This window comes from Pelodiscus sinensis, chromosome 1 (genome assembly GCF_049634645.1).
Source record: "Pelodiscus sinensis isolate JC-2024 chromosome 1, ASM4963464v1, whole genome shotgun sequence".
In the NCBI taxonomy this organism is placed as follows: domain Eukaryota; kingdom Metazoa; phylum Chordata; order Testudines; family Trionychidae; genus Pelodiscus; species Pelodiscus sinensis.
The window spans coordinates 249,299,826-249,312,003 of record NC_134711.1 but is presented as its reverse complement, the minus strand read 5'-3'; the positions used below and the strand labels follow the sequence as shown (position 1 = coordinate 249,312,003).

Below are 12,178 nucleotides of genomic sequence, written 5' to 3'. Positions count from 1 at the left end.
AGGCTACTTCACTTTTCCTCTCAATACTGCTGCTGCTCCTTGATTTTTCTCCACCAGAGCATTCAGACCAGCTCCATAAGCAAGTGAAAGTAAGGACATTTGCTGTTGTTTTCTTGTTGAAGAGAAGCTAGCTGACTACTTCTCTTTTCCTTCTAGTGAGGTGAAAGAGGAAAGGATAAAGTTGGAAAGTCAAACTATCTTCATTCGGAAATAAAGTACCACACTAAGTATCTTTCCCAGACCTGGGGAAAAACTCGGTGTAGCTCCAAAACTTGTTTCTCTCACCAACAAAAGTTGATCCAATAAAAGATATTACCTCATTCACCTTCCTTCTCTACTCTCCTGGGATCAACAGAGCTACAACAACACTGCATTCAGAAAAAGTCAGTAACAGGCATCTTTATTCTGAGTTATAACTGCATCTATATTTTCAATGGTTCTGGCTTCAACTGGGACACAGCAGAGCTAGAAGGGAGTATGAGGAGCATTTTAAATGCCCCAGGCTATTTAAGGACTTCAACTGTCCAAGACAACAAGTCTCCACTGTAACTAAACCAAATTAGTGTGTAACTAACAATATTCTATAATGTTGCATGTAAAATTACGGATGGGTCTTCTACATTTTGATTGATAGCGTCATTCTTTGAGTTAACATGAAACATCTAAATCTACACTGAGAAGTACAACAAGCAAATTCAAACATACGATTTTTATGAAAAGCTAAGCAAACTCACTCTGTGATTATGAAAAAATCCATAAGTTCAGATGTTGAAGCCTTGTTCCAATATGTAAACAAAGCATCTAGAAAATGAAAAAGTTTAAAAAATAAACAAATCAAATGTAATTAACAATATTAATAAAAACATTTTGTACCATTGGCTCGCAACATAGAGGTTATAATTTATACAGGCCAGAAATGACTTTTGAGATCAGACTACTGCACAATTTTCTACAGAATTTAAAATTTCCTTTGAATCTAAGTTTGCAATTTCAAAAATAATTTTTTTGAATGAATATTATTGTAGTAAATGTTGGTTAAATATATAGCTTACTATTGAATTAATTTGTAGACATGTCTATATTATATACAGGCAGTCCCCGGGTTATGTACAAGATAGGGACTGTAGGTTTGTTCTTAAGTTGAATTTGTATGTAAGTCGGAACTGGTACATATTGTAGGGGAAACTCTAGTCAAACATTTCTCCAGAGCTCAGTTTTATTCTCCCACACCTCACTTCCCTCAGTCCTTTATTCTCAAGCTGAGGTGTCTGCTGAGAAAAGCCGCTCTGCGTCTCCCTGGTCTGCTGGGGGGGGGGGCGCTAACTTCGCGTCTCCCTGGTCTGCTGGGGGGAAGCAGCTAGTGTGGGGTTGCCTCACCCCGTTTGTAAGTAGGGATCTGATGTAAGTTGGATCCATGTAACCCGGGGACTGCCTGTATGTATAAAATAAAATATGCAGACAATGGTTTGTGCATTTCTGAGAAACATAGAAGACTTGAATAACTGAAAAAACATGTATTTGCAGGGTTAATGTAAAGCATTTTCCATAATGTATTTTATTTGTATATTTAAAATATAAATATATATTTTAATCTTAGGTACAGTGTTTAAAATCAGAGGGAATCACTAAAAGGATATTTTTGTTTTGTTTTACTCTGCAACTACTGCATATAAAATCATATCAAATAATTATATAATGTACTACGTGCAAAAATGAATAAATATTAAACACATCATTATAATTTCTATTTCTCATTCCTAACAATGCAATAAGTGGAAACTATGCAATGTGTGAAATTCTGAAATCAGATTGTACACATTTTTCCTATTACATGAATAAAAATTGAAATTACTTATCAAAATGTGCACTGAAAGTAAGTATCTGCTTTTGTATATTTGGCAGATGAAAAAATGATACAAATTAAAATTGAATATGATAGTTCTCAGTTCATTTGACTTATTATACCAAGGAATTCTGAGATATATGGTCATAAAGGAAACTGTGTGGGAGGTTTGTGAGTTGCAGACATAAAAATTTTCTGCATTCTTGTTTTAAGCCTCTCCCAGATTTTAAAAGCTTCTGCGGGGTAGCCGAGGTAGTCTGTAACAGGAAAAACTTAAAAAAAAAAAAAACCCAAAACAATAGACTAGTAGCACTTTAAAGACTAACAAAACATACAGATGGTATCATGAGCTTTCCATGGGCGCAACCCACTTCTTCAGATGACAGGAGTATTAGAAGTCCAGATCCAAGAATATTCTGATGACAGGAGTATTAGAAGTACAGAATATTCTAAAGGTAGAGAACTACTATCATTCCCATTTTACAGATGGCAATTGAGGCATAAAGAGATTAACTGTCTTAACCAGGGTCACACAGGAAATCTATGGCACAGCTGGGAACTGAACTCAGGTCTCAAAGTCCTATTGTTAGAACTCAAACACTGGACCATTCTTTATCTCCAATCCCCAATGTCAGTCATACAGGGACTTAAGCAGACACAACTATTTGTTTATTTAGATCTTCAATTAACTATATACTATTTAAGGGAATAAGTAATATTTACGTATTACAAGACTTCAAGTGGGACTTAATTTTATCCCTCAAGTACACCAAGAAATGTAAAACCAACAACACATCACAGCATTACTAAAAATAGTTTGAAATACTATAAATCAATCCTTCCATCTCAAAAATTTACAAAATGAAATAGAGTAGTTTACCTACCATCAGACATGCTTTTTAAAATATGAAGGAAACACATGAGCAGACTTCTGATTTCTGTTTGGTCAAATTTGTCACTTCGTACTACAGAACTTCCTGAAGTGCCACAGTGCTGCTTCAGAGAAAAAACATGAGTAAATGTGAATGAAACATTTTCCTAAAGCATTACAAATTGAATAATTTGAAACTGCCTTGTTAACCCCATGAAAGGAAGGGGAAGCTAAGAATCTAGACAAGATCAAAATTTATATAGAGATATAGTTTAGTAACCCATTTAACTGTGCACACAAACTATGCGAAATTAAGAGTCTTCAAATGTCTTCTTTTCTGCATGCATTTTTCCCCTTCAGGGTAGAAAGACTACTAACTAATAATTGCAATTTATGATGATACATTTGTATGTACACTTATGGGAAGTGCATGTGCTGTTGGTGCCAAGTTAGAATTCTGTAGAAAAGAGCTGTGTGGGTGTTAACAGACATATGCATGCTTTCTTGTGGACCCTATGTTTGGAGCAAGGTCGCAAGGAGCTATGGCACTGACTCTCAGATTTTTTTCTCATTTAAAGTAATATATGAAAACTCAAAGAAAGGGTTTTGCATATTCAATTTTACCTTCTCAGGCAATCGGATTAGAGATGGTTTTCCCTCCAATATTTATCCCTATATGTCATAAAAAGATAATCTGAAGGCTTGTCTACATGTACTGGGATGCAGCTGCACCAGTACTTAGTGAAGACAGTACCTATATTGTTGGCAAAGCTTCTCTCATTGGTGTGAGCACTCCACTTCCCTGAAAAGTGGTAGCTATGCTGATGGGAGACAATGTCCTGTAGACATATCTCTGTCTATAGTGGAGGGTTAGGTCAATATAATTATGGACTGTGGCTAAGAAGCATAAAGTAGACCTGGTCCTTTCTAAATCAGGTGGTTGCCAGAAAAGGAACAGGGAAGAGAAATGCTCTGATACTCCGATTCCTGAGTGATCCACAAGCTTACTATTTAGAAGATACAGAAAAACATGTATTCAATCCATGCTGAACAATAAGCACTGCTTGTCTGTGGATTTTGATTTAAAGTGTTGATATTTCACAGGTCATGGATTTGAAAAGGAAAGGTAATTCCAAGAAGGCAGGATGCATACTAAACAAAATGTTCAGCATGAAGGCATCCCTGTGGTATCATCTATAGCTCCAAGCCCCCTCTCACTATTTCAGGCCTCTTTAGATCAATGGCACCTATGTGACTGGAACAGAAATATGCTGTCCATCAATGCCTGCATTCATTACACATACTGTGACAATGAATCTGTTTCTTACCTTCAGGTTTCTATAAATGGGCTGGCTCTTGAAGTAGAGATGCTTTCAGTATATTCCCAATGTTGAGGGAGCCATCACGGCAAATAGCTAGATAAGAGCTGATGCAAGAGCAGCCTCAGATAGTCAGAGCACTTGGACCATAAGGGAGCCTTCAGAAAACTCTCTTGCTTTCTGAAGACTGGGTATAAAAGTCTCTTAAATGAAGTGCCTTTGATGAGTGCTCATCACCACAGACAGTAGAAATGCTGACCCATGATAGACAGTTTCAGCATGTGAATCATGTTAACCCTAAACATTTGGGAATCCGCCAACAGGGAATCCAAAACAGAGCTAAAAAAAGCAAAATTACTGTGTTGGAACTGAATACATATCTGAGGTCAAATTAAATATCCAACAGGCAAGGAGTGAAGTAAAATAACTATGGAGTGGAACTGAATGTAGAAGTAGATTTAACACTAACTAGGAGAAAAATAAACATTCTGATATTGTTGCTAACACAGGAGAAAAGGAACTGAGATTAAGCTAAAGCCATGGTTCCTTGTAACCTTAATCTAAAACCAAGAAGCATGCATATAACATTAGCAGTCAGTGGCTTTCTAGAAAGCTTGGATCTGATGCTGCAGGAACATACACTTCCCACAAATAGGGATCTTTACAGGTATTTTTCGATGGAGAATACATTTTTATTAATGAAATTCTTGTGCAAGTGGTGAAAAATTAAAATACATATATAATGCCCAGTGAAGAGATAATTTGAAAACCAGTGGATAATTGATAGGACTAAATATTGGGAAGACATTAACAGCAGCCACATCAAGCAAAACATCTAAACTGGTACATTAGTTGGGGATTTTCAAAGGAGTTTAAGAATCATACATCCAAATCCCATTACAATTCAGTGTTTTCCACGTAACTCCCCTAAATTCCTTTGAAAATACTAGCCGAAAGATCAGCTAATTAGCAGAACACTGCAAATTAAGGCAGTAACAAAACATTAACTAAATGTTGGGTGCCAGTTTTGCCATTTAGCAGCAGAACACACTTACAGAACTTTTGGCATTTTATATACACACACATTGTTTAGTCAACTTTAAATAGGCACACCACAGGCTAATAATGAAATCCTGCCAACACTTACGCCCATGCTTAAATTAAAGCATATGAGTAGCCCCACTGACTTATATGAGACTACACATGTTAGAAGTGAAGCACATGTATATACATTTGTAGGATTAGGACCTATGTGCCATTCTAAATAAGCTCTTTATGATGTTTCAATATACGATCCATCATATTTACAACAGGTATAAACTGCTGCAGAGTTGTGGCAAAACTCTACTGACCACACGCTACACCCAGAGTTTTAACTATCTCAAGCACAAAAACCAAAATACTTCTTGTAACTGAAGACAGAGCGCAACATTCAACATTTTCTCTGGCAAAGCTGGAATTGTCAGAAGTGAAAAGTCCATTGTAAAACGGCTGTTCTTTGCTAAGTGGGAATATTCTTCTTCCTCTTCACTAAAGCACATAGCATGAGCAGAATGCCTTCTGCGAAGCTTCTCCCTCTGCCACACAAAGGCATATTAGGGTCAAGTGGGAAAAAAGTTGTGAAATCACAAGGGCTATGAAAATTAAGTGATAATGTCAGCTACAAAAAGAAATGACTGAATATCTCAGTTACTATTAATTCATGATTTACAACTGGCTTACTGTAAAACAATTTAAAGACTTTGATACAAGGGTATCCCACACTTCAGAATAGGGGGAAGTAATAAAAATTTCATCATATCCGTTTCTAAACAGATGTACAGGCAGTCCCCGAGTTACGCGGATCCGACTTACGTCGGATCCGCAGTTACGAACGGGGCACTTCCTCTCCCTGGTCTCGAGCAGACCAGGGAGAGGAAGCAAAGCGGCGGCGGAACGCGCGGCCAGCTGACAGCCCAGACGCGTCTGGGCTGTCAGCTGGCCGCGCGTTCTGCCGCTCTGCTCTGCTCCGCTCTGCTCCCCCTCCCCCTGGTCTGCAGACCAGGGGGAGGGGGAGGGGGAGGGGGAGCAGAGCGGAGCACGCGGCCAGCTGACAGCCCAGACGCGTCTGGGCTGTCAGCTGGCCGCGCGTTCCGCCGCTCTGCTGTGCTCCGCTCTGCTCCCCCTCCCCCTCCCCCTGATCTGCAGGGGGGGGGGAGCAGAGCGGAGCACGCGGCCAGCTGACAGCCCAGATGCGTCTGGGCTGTCAGCTGGCCGCGCGTTCTGCCGCTCTGCTCTGCTCCGCTCTGCTCCCCTTCCCCCTGGTCTGCAAACCATGGGGGGGGGGGGGGGAAGCAGAGCGGAGCACGCGGCCAGCTGACAGCCCAGACTCGTCTGGGCTGTCAGCTGGCCGCGCGTTCCGCCGCTCTGCTCTACTCTGGTCCCCCTCCCCCTGGTCTGCAGACCAGGGGGACGGGGAGCAAAGCAGAGCAAAGCCACAGAGCCCGAGGGCAGCAGGATAGCCATGGCGCGTCTGGGCTGTCCCGCTGCCCCCGTGCTCCGCGGCTTTGCTCCGGATGCCTGTGGTACAGCAGCTGGGGCGCTGCCGGTTGGTCCCGTAGCGCCGCTCTGGGTGCCACTGGACCAACCCAGCAGCACCCCAGCTGCTCTGCCCCAGGTGTCCCCTAGTCAGCAGCTGCTGAAAATGACCAGTGGCTGACTACAGGAAGCCCCTGCCCCGGGCTTCCTGGAATCAGCCGCTGATCAGTTTCAGCAGCAGCTGACTTGGGGATGCCTGGGGTTCTTAAGTTGAATCTGTATGTAAGTCAGAACTGGCGTCCAGATTCAGCCACTGTTGAAACTGATCAGTTTCAGCAGCGGCTGAATCTGGACGCCAGTTCCGACTTACATACAGATTCAACTTAAGAACAAACCTACAGTCCCTATCTTGTACGTAACCCGGGGACTGCCTGTAGTGAAATGGTGCACAAATGATGCATAGATTAGACCAAACTCACTTTTGAAACTCCACTTAAGTGATTTAGGATCATTGCTACTGAAAAATCAATGAGACCTTTAATATGTTACTTAAGTGTTTTTGAAAATCTCACCCCACATTTTCAGTTCTGCTTTATTGAATGCAAAACTTGAGATGTCTTTTAGTAGATCAAAGTGCCCATATCTAGCAGAGGAAACAACAACAACTTTTCTAAACATGTAAAAACATCTGTTCATATAGTCTGTAAACTATTTTGATGATGTATGTAGTGTTAAATAGCAAGTCCACATGATAATCTTTTTCATGCAAAATAAAAAGTATGTATAGTAACATGATCAAATGAAATTATTTTATGTTTAAAAAATATGGTGACATTCAGAATGCAATACTGAATACAATAACTTAACTCCCAATGGAGTTCATGCAAAAAGATGCCTGTTTACTCCTATGGGAGTTGGATTGATTTCTTATTATGCAATAGACGGTTTCCTAATGATATTGAATTACATTTATTAATATGAAGACTTATTCAAAAGCTTATTTTTTACCTTGTCAAGGGAATTGCTCCTGTCACCCTGTCTTTCTGGGAAGCTGTTTCCTGAATCTGTACTTATAAGAGAGCCTCTTGAGTCAGCATGTCTTACACAATTAACATTTGGAGTCGATGAGGTATACGGGGAAGCTAAATTAAATAATGAAAGATGTATACATGAGACAAAGGCAAGACTCAGCCCCGCTTTCTTTCTTCCTCAGCAGAATATCTTTTTTCTGATAGTTTAGGTGCCAAAATTTCCAAGTCCATTTAAGCAGAACTCATATTTCCCACAGCTGTCTGAGGGTCTTTAGTGAGCTGTTAGATCTTTGCACCTCTGGTTAGGTGATGATTTCCTTCAGTTGCTGCTTCTTGAAGCATCAGCAGCAAACAAGTTTAGAGTAAGGATGTTAAATATCAATTAATTTACTAGTGGAGTAGTCGATGGAATTTCCATTGACTACTTGACAGGCACTTCCGTATTCCTCCTTTGAAATGTACAAGAGCCCCAGCGAGGGATCTTGTGCATTTCAAAGTTGGAACTCCGTGTGCAGCCCAGGGCAGTGGGGGACTCCCTAGCTGATCCTGGGCTCTGTGCGGCATTTCTGCAGAACCCCGAGTCAGCTGGGGAGTCTCCTACTGATCCCAGGTTCCATGTGGCACTGCCACTTTGAAACGCTGCGCGGAGCAGGGGGTCAGCTGATCCCAGGCTCCACGGAAATGCCGCATGGAGCCTGTGGTCAGCTAGGGAGTTCCCAGCTGACCCCGGGCTCCACACGGCACTGCCACTTAGAAATGCCCCCAACAGCATTTCAAAGGGGCAGCACTGCACAGAGCCTGGGATCAGCTATGCAGCACTGCCGCCACAGAGCCTGAACTCCATGTAGTAAGGATGTTAAAATGCGGTTAATTGATTAGTCAATGGAATTTCCATTGACTAGTCGATAGGCACTTCAGCATTCCTCCTTTGAAATGTACAAGAGCCCCAGCAGGGTTCCAGGGATGTGCTGTGTGGAACCCGGGGTCAGCCGGGGACTCTCCAGCTGATCCTGGGTTCCAGGGAAATGCCATGGGGAGCCTGGATGACCCCGGGCTCCAGGGCTGCCCCTTTGAATCTTTGCAGAGGTGGCATTTTAAAAGGGCTGTGCAGCTGCCATCTTTGGGTTTCACTGCCACTTTGAAGTACCCTTTCCCCCACTCCTTTGCTGCCTCTAGTTCATAGAGGGAACAAGGTGGTAGGGGGAATTGACTAGTTGACATTACTGATTGGATAACTGCCCAGTCTTTAACATCCTTAACTGTGCAGCAATGCCGCTTTGAAGTAGCCCCCTTTCTCCTACCCCCCTTTACTGCCTCTATCTGATAGAGGCAGCAAGGGTGGGGGGGAGCAAGTGACTAGTTGACTTGACTATCCAATAAGCATTTGCTTATCAGATAGCTGACTAGTCCTTAACATGCTTAGTTTAGAGTTTTCATACTGAACAAGGGGTGGGCAAAATCAAAGATGGGTCTGAACACATTTCTAGAAAAATATAAGTTACACTCAATTGGCTGTACCAGAATAGCTCTACATTAACATATTTATGCCTGCTCTCCAGGACAGAGGTAGGCAAGAGGCTGCCAGCGAATTAGATTTGGCCCGCCAAGTCACCAGATCTGGCCTGCAGCCACCTCGCTGGAACCCCAAGGCAGAGAACAGCTCGTGCTGTAAATAGCCAGCTGCTCTCTGCTCTGGATGGCTGGGGAGGGAGGAGGAAGTCTTTGCCTTCTGCCCCCACCCAACTCACAAAGCCTCTCAGCTCCCATTGGTCAGTTTCCAGCCAATAGAAACTGAGAAGTTTGCTGGGTGGGCAGAGCCAGTATGGGAAGACTCCCTTCCTATTTCCCATGCCCAGAGCAGAGCCACATGAAGGAGCCTGGGACTGCAGCAGACAGTCGGCTTCAGGTTTCTGCAGAGCTGCTGACTGGGAGCTACCTAGGTAAGCACTTCCCAGCCCGAGTCTGCCTCTGGCACCCTACCCTCTCTTCCCCCCCAACTACCTGTCCCAGGCTTCCACCCAAACCCTCTATATCCTCTTTACACCTTCTGCCAGGTCAAAACTTCCCCCCAATCCCTGCACCTCCTCCCCCAGGCCAGAATTCTCTCCTGCAGCATACCCCTCCCTGGCCCCTGCACCCCACTCCCCTGTCCCAGGTCACCACCCAAACCCTCTGCATTCCTTTCTCCCAGGTCACAACTCCCCTTCAGACCCTGCACTCCCCTTACAGCCCCTCTCCCAGGCCAGAATCCTCTCCTGCACACTTACCCCTAACTGGGCACCTCAAGCTCCTGATCATAGCCCCCTCCCTTCACCCAAACTCCCTCTCAGACTCTACATCCCTTCTTGCACCTCAGTTCCCTACCCTAAGCTCCTTTCTGCACCCAATCTCTGTCCCAGATCCCACACCCTCTCTGTAGAAGTTTGACCCTTAACCACTTGCCAAAATTTTTGAGTGGCCCCCCATTAAAATTTATTGCTCACCACTACATAGGACAACCAGCTGCAATGATGTTCTTTATATTCTCATGTGCATGACCAGCAATTCATCTGAGTTTCATCCAAGAAAGGAGCTCTCACTTGATTGAATGATTAAATCTTTTCATAGTGCATGTTTTCAAAATGTAATAACACAGAGTTTTTTGTGTAAAAAACCAAGAGACGATTAGTCAAATTAAAAAAAAAAGAAGTATTACCAATGCCAGAGATAACACCGAAGAGATCTTTGTGGAGGTTGTTATCCAAAGCGTTTCCTAGTTTTTGTGGTGTTACTAAAGGATTTGTAGCTGGCATGCTAAGTGATTCATCTTTGGCACTCTGTTTAGAAAAGAAATAAAAGCAAATGATTATAATGTACATTTTGCAACATTCCAAAATTAGTATGAACATATTACTTTTCACCCTCTTAAGGAAGGTACCTGATGTTATTATAATACAAGGTTGACATGAAATTATATTACAGCAACCAATCGAAGATTACCTCTAACATGTCAATATATTTACTTAAATATTGCCCACAGTTGAGTATATACTTTTTAGCAGGTCTTTATTTAGACTTTCCTTATTTTTGTTCACAAGATCCAGAAACTTCTCCTTTTGAAAATATAACGTGAACATATATTTTTCTGTTCCACTTAGTAATTTTTATGTTATTTGAATGAATTAGATAATACAAGATACCATCAACTTGGGCTGTTTGAGTACCAACAGAGACTCCTGTCTGTCTTCATTTTTAAGAACTACAGCTCCAATCCTACTAATCAGGGATACTGATGGACTAGAGTGCTTCAGCAGCAGGGAGTAGGGGTCTGCTAGGCTCAGGAGCACAGCTAGGCTGTCAGCAGAGGGGCTGGTGCAGCTGGGAGCTCTAGCTGGGGCTAGAGCAGAGCCAAGCCAGCAACAGAGAGTCCTGGCCAGGACTGGGACGGAAGCCCGGAAGTGGGAGGGGAGCACTGATGTCTTCCGGTCCAGCAAACTTCCTGGTTTGGGACTGCACAGGTCCCAAAGGTGCCAGACATGGAAAGCCCAACCTGTAGGATTAGCATCTATAATGTCTGCAAAGATGGAAGCTGTTGTTATGGCTGGCAGGACAGTTCAAACACTAATGCACAATTCCTGAATAAAAAAGAGGAGAAGCCAGGGTTGTTTTTTTTTTTTTATTAAAGATGCTGTTGTGAATACTTTTTAAAAAGATAAACGTCCAAAATATCATGATTTGGGGTACTTTTCATGATTTCCATGCCTGCTGTGAAATTATTTACATAGGACCCCAAACATAATGCATATGGAAAAGAGGGCCTAATCAAGATAGCACAGATTACCATAATTTGACATTACCTAATTTCAAAGTTTGACTCTGTAACCTTAATGTTATTTTAATGCTTCTCTGTATGTAGCTGTAAATCTATTTCTTAAGGAAATGTAGTTTAAATACTGAATCCAATCCTGCGTTTCTTGTGCACCTAAAAGTCTAAGAATCTTTTGTAAAAATTTAGAGTGAGCAAAACACAAGAACATTACAACTGTGGTCTCTAAAAAGCAAATGTTAGCATATACAGTTAGATTATGAACACATACAAACCTATGCCACCTTCTTTTTCCTTCTGACATATAAGTAATGTTGGGGGTAGGGGGAGGAGTTATCCAGTTATCCTTGGTGGCATAATAGTCTCTACGGTATCATTACAATCTTATTTTAGTTAGAGCAGCTATAATGGTAGTCTAATTTATGCTCCAGACTGAGCTAGACTGCTACCAACCCTGGGATTTATGAAGAAGTAGAATGGTGAATCAAGTGCACTTTGGTTGGACCCAAAGATCTGTTCGATAGCATTCAGCATATAATATGCACATTATTGAATATATTCTGCTAAAAATAGCGCAGAATTTCAAATAATAAACAGTCCCACTCACGCTGCTAGAAGGATTAACAGGAAAAGGTGACACATCCTTGACATTGATCCGTTGGACATTTTCTACCAGCAGTCCGAACAATGGCAAATACAAAGTAGCTATTCTTGCTTGATGGCTCTGAAAAAAAGATTTGCAATTCTTGTTAAACAAATAATGTAACTAGTGATTTAACAAATAAACCAACC

At 42.0% G+C, this 12,178-nt stretch overlaps 1 protein-coding gene across 11 annotated transcripts in view; it reads right to left on the bottom strand.

Moving 5' to 3' along the window:
* DOCK9 (dedicator of cytokinesis 9) overlaps positions 1-12,178 on the bottom strand; it is a 305,745-nt gene that overhangs the window by 71,761 nt on the left and 221,806 nt on the right. For 6 of the 11 annotated variants that reach the window (XM_075918762.1, XM_075918765.1, XM_075918770.1 and 3 more), the window contains exons 32-36: positions 11,994-12,110; positions 10,277-10,397; positions 7,559-7,692; positions 2,728-2,839; positions 735-801 (exon numbers count right to left, since the gene is read on the bottom strand). In XM_075918762.1, coding sequence (XP_075774877.1) covers positions 735-801; positions 2,728-2,839; positions 7,559-7,692; positions 10,277-10,397; positions 11,994-12,110 — 551 coding nt within the window. The remainder of the gene's footprint in view (positions 1-734; positions 802-2,727; positions 2,840-7,558; positions 7,693-10,276; positions 10,398-11,993; positions 12,111-12,178) is intronic. The other 5 variants (XM_075918764.1, XM_075918767.1, XM_075918769.1 and 2 more) reach the window with 1 other exon arrangement.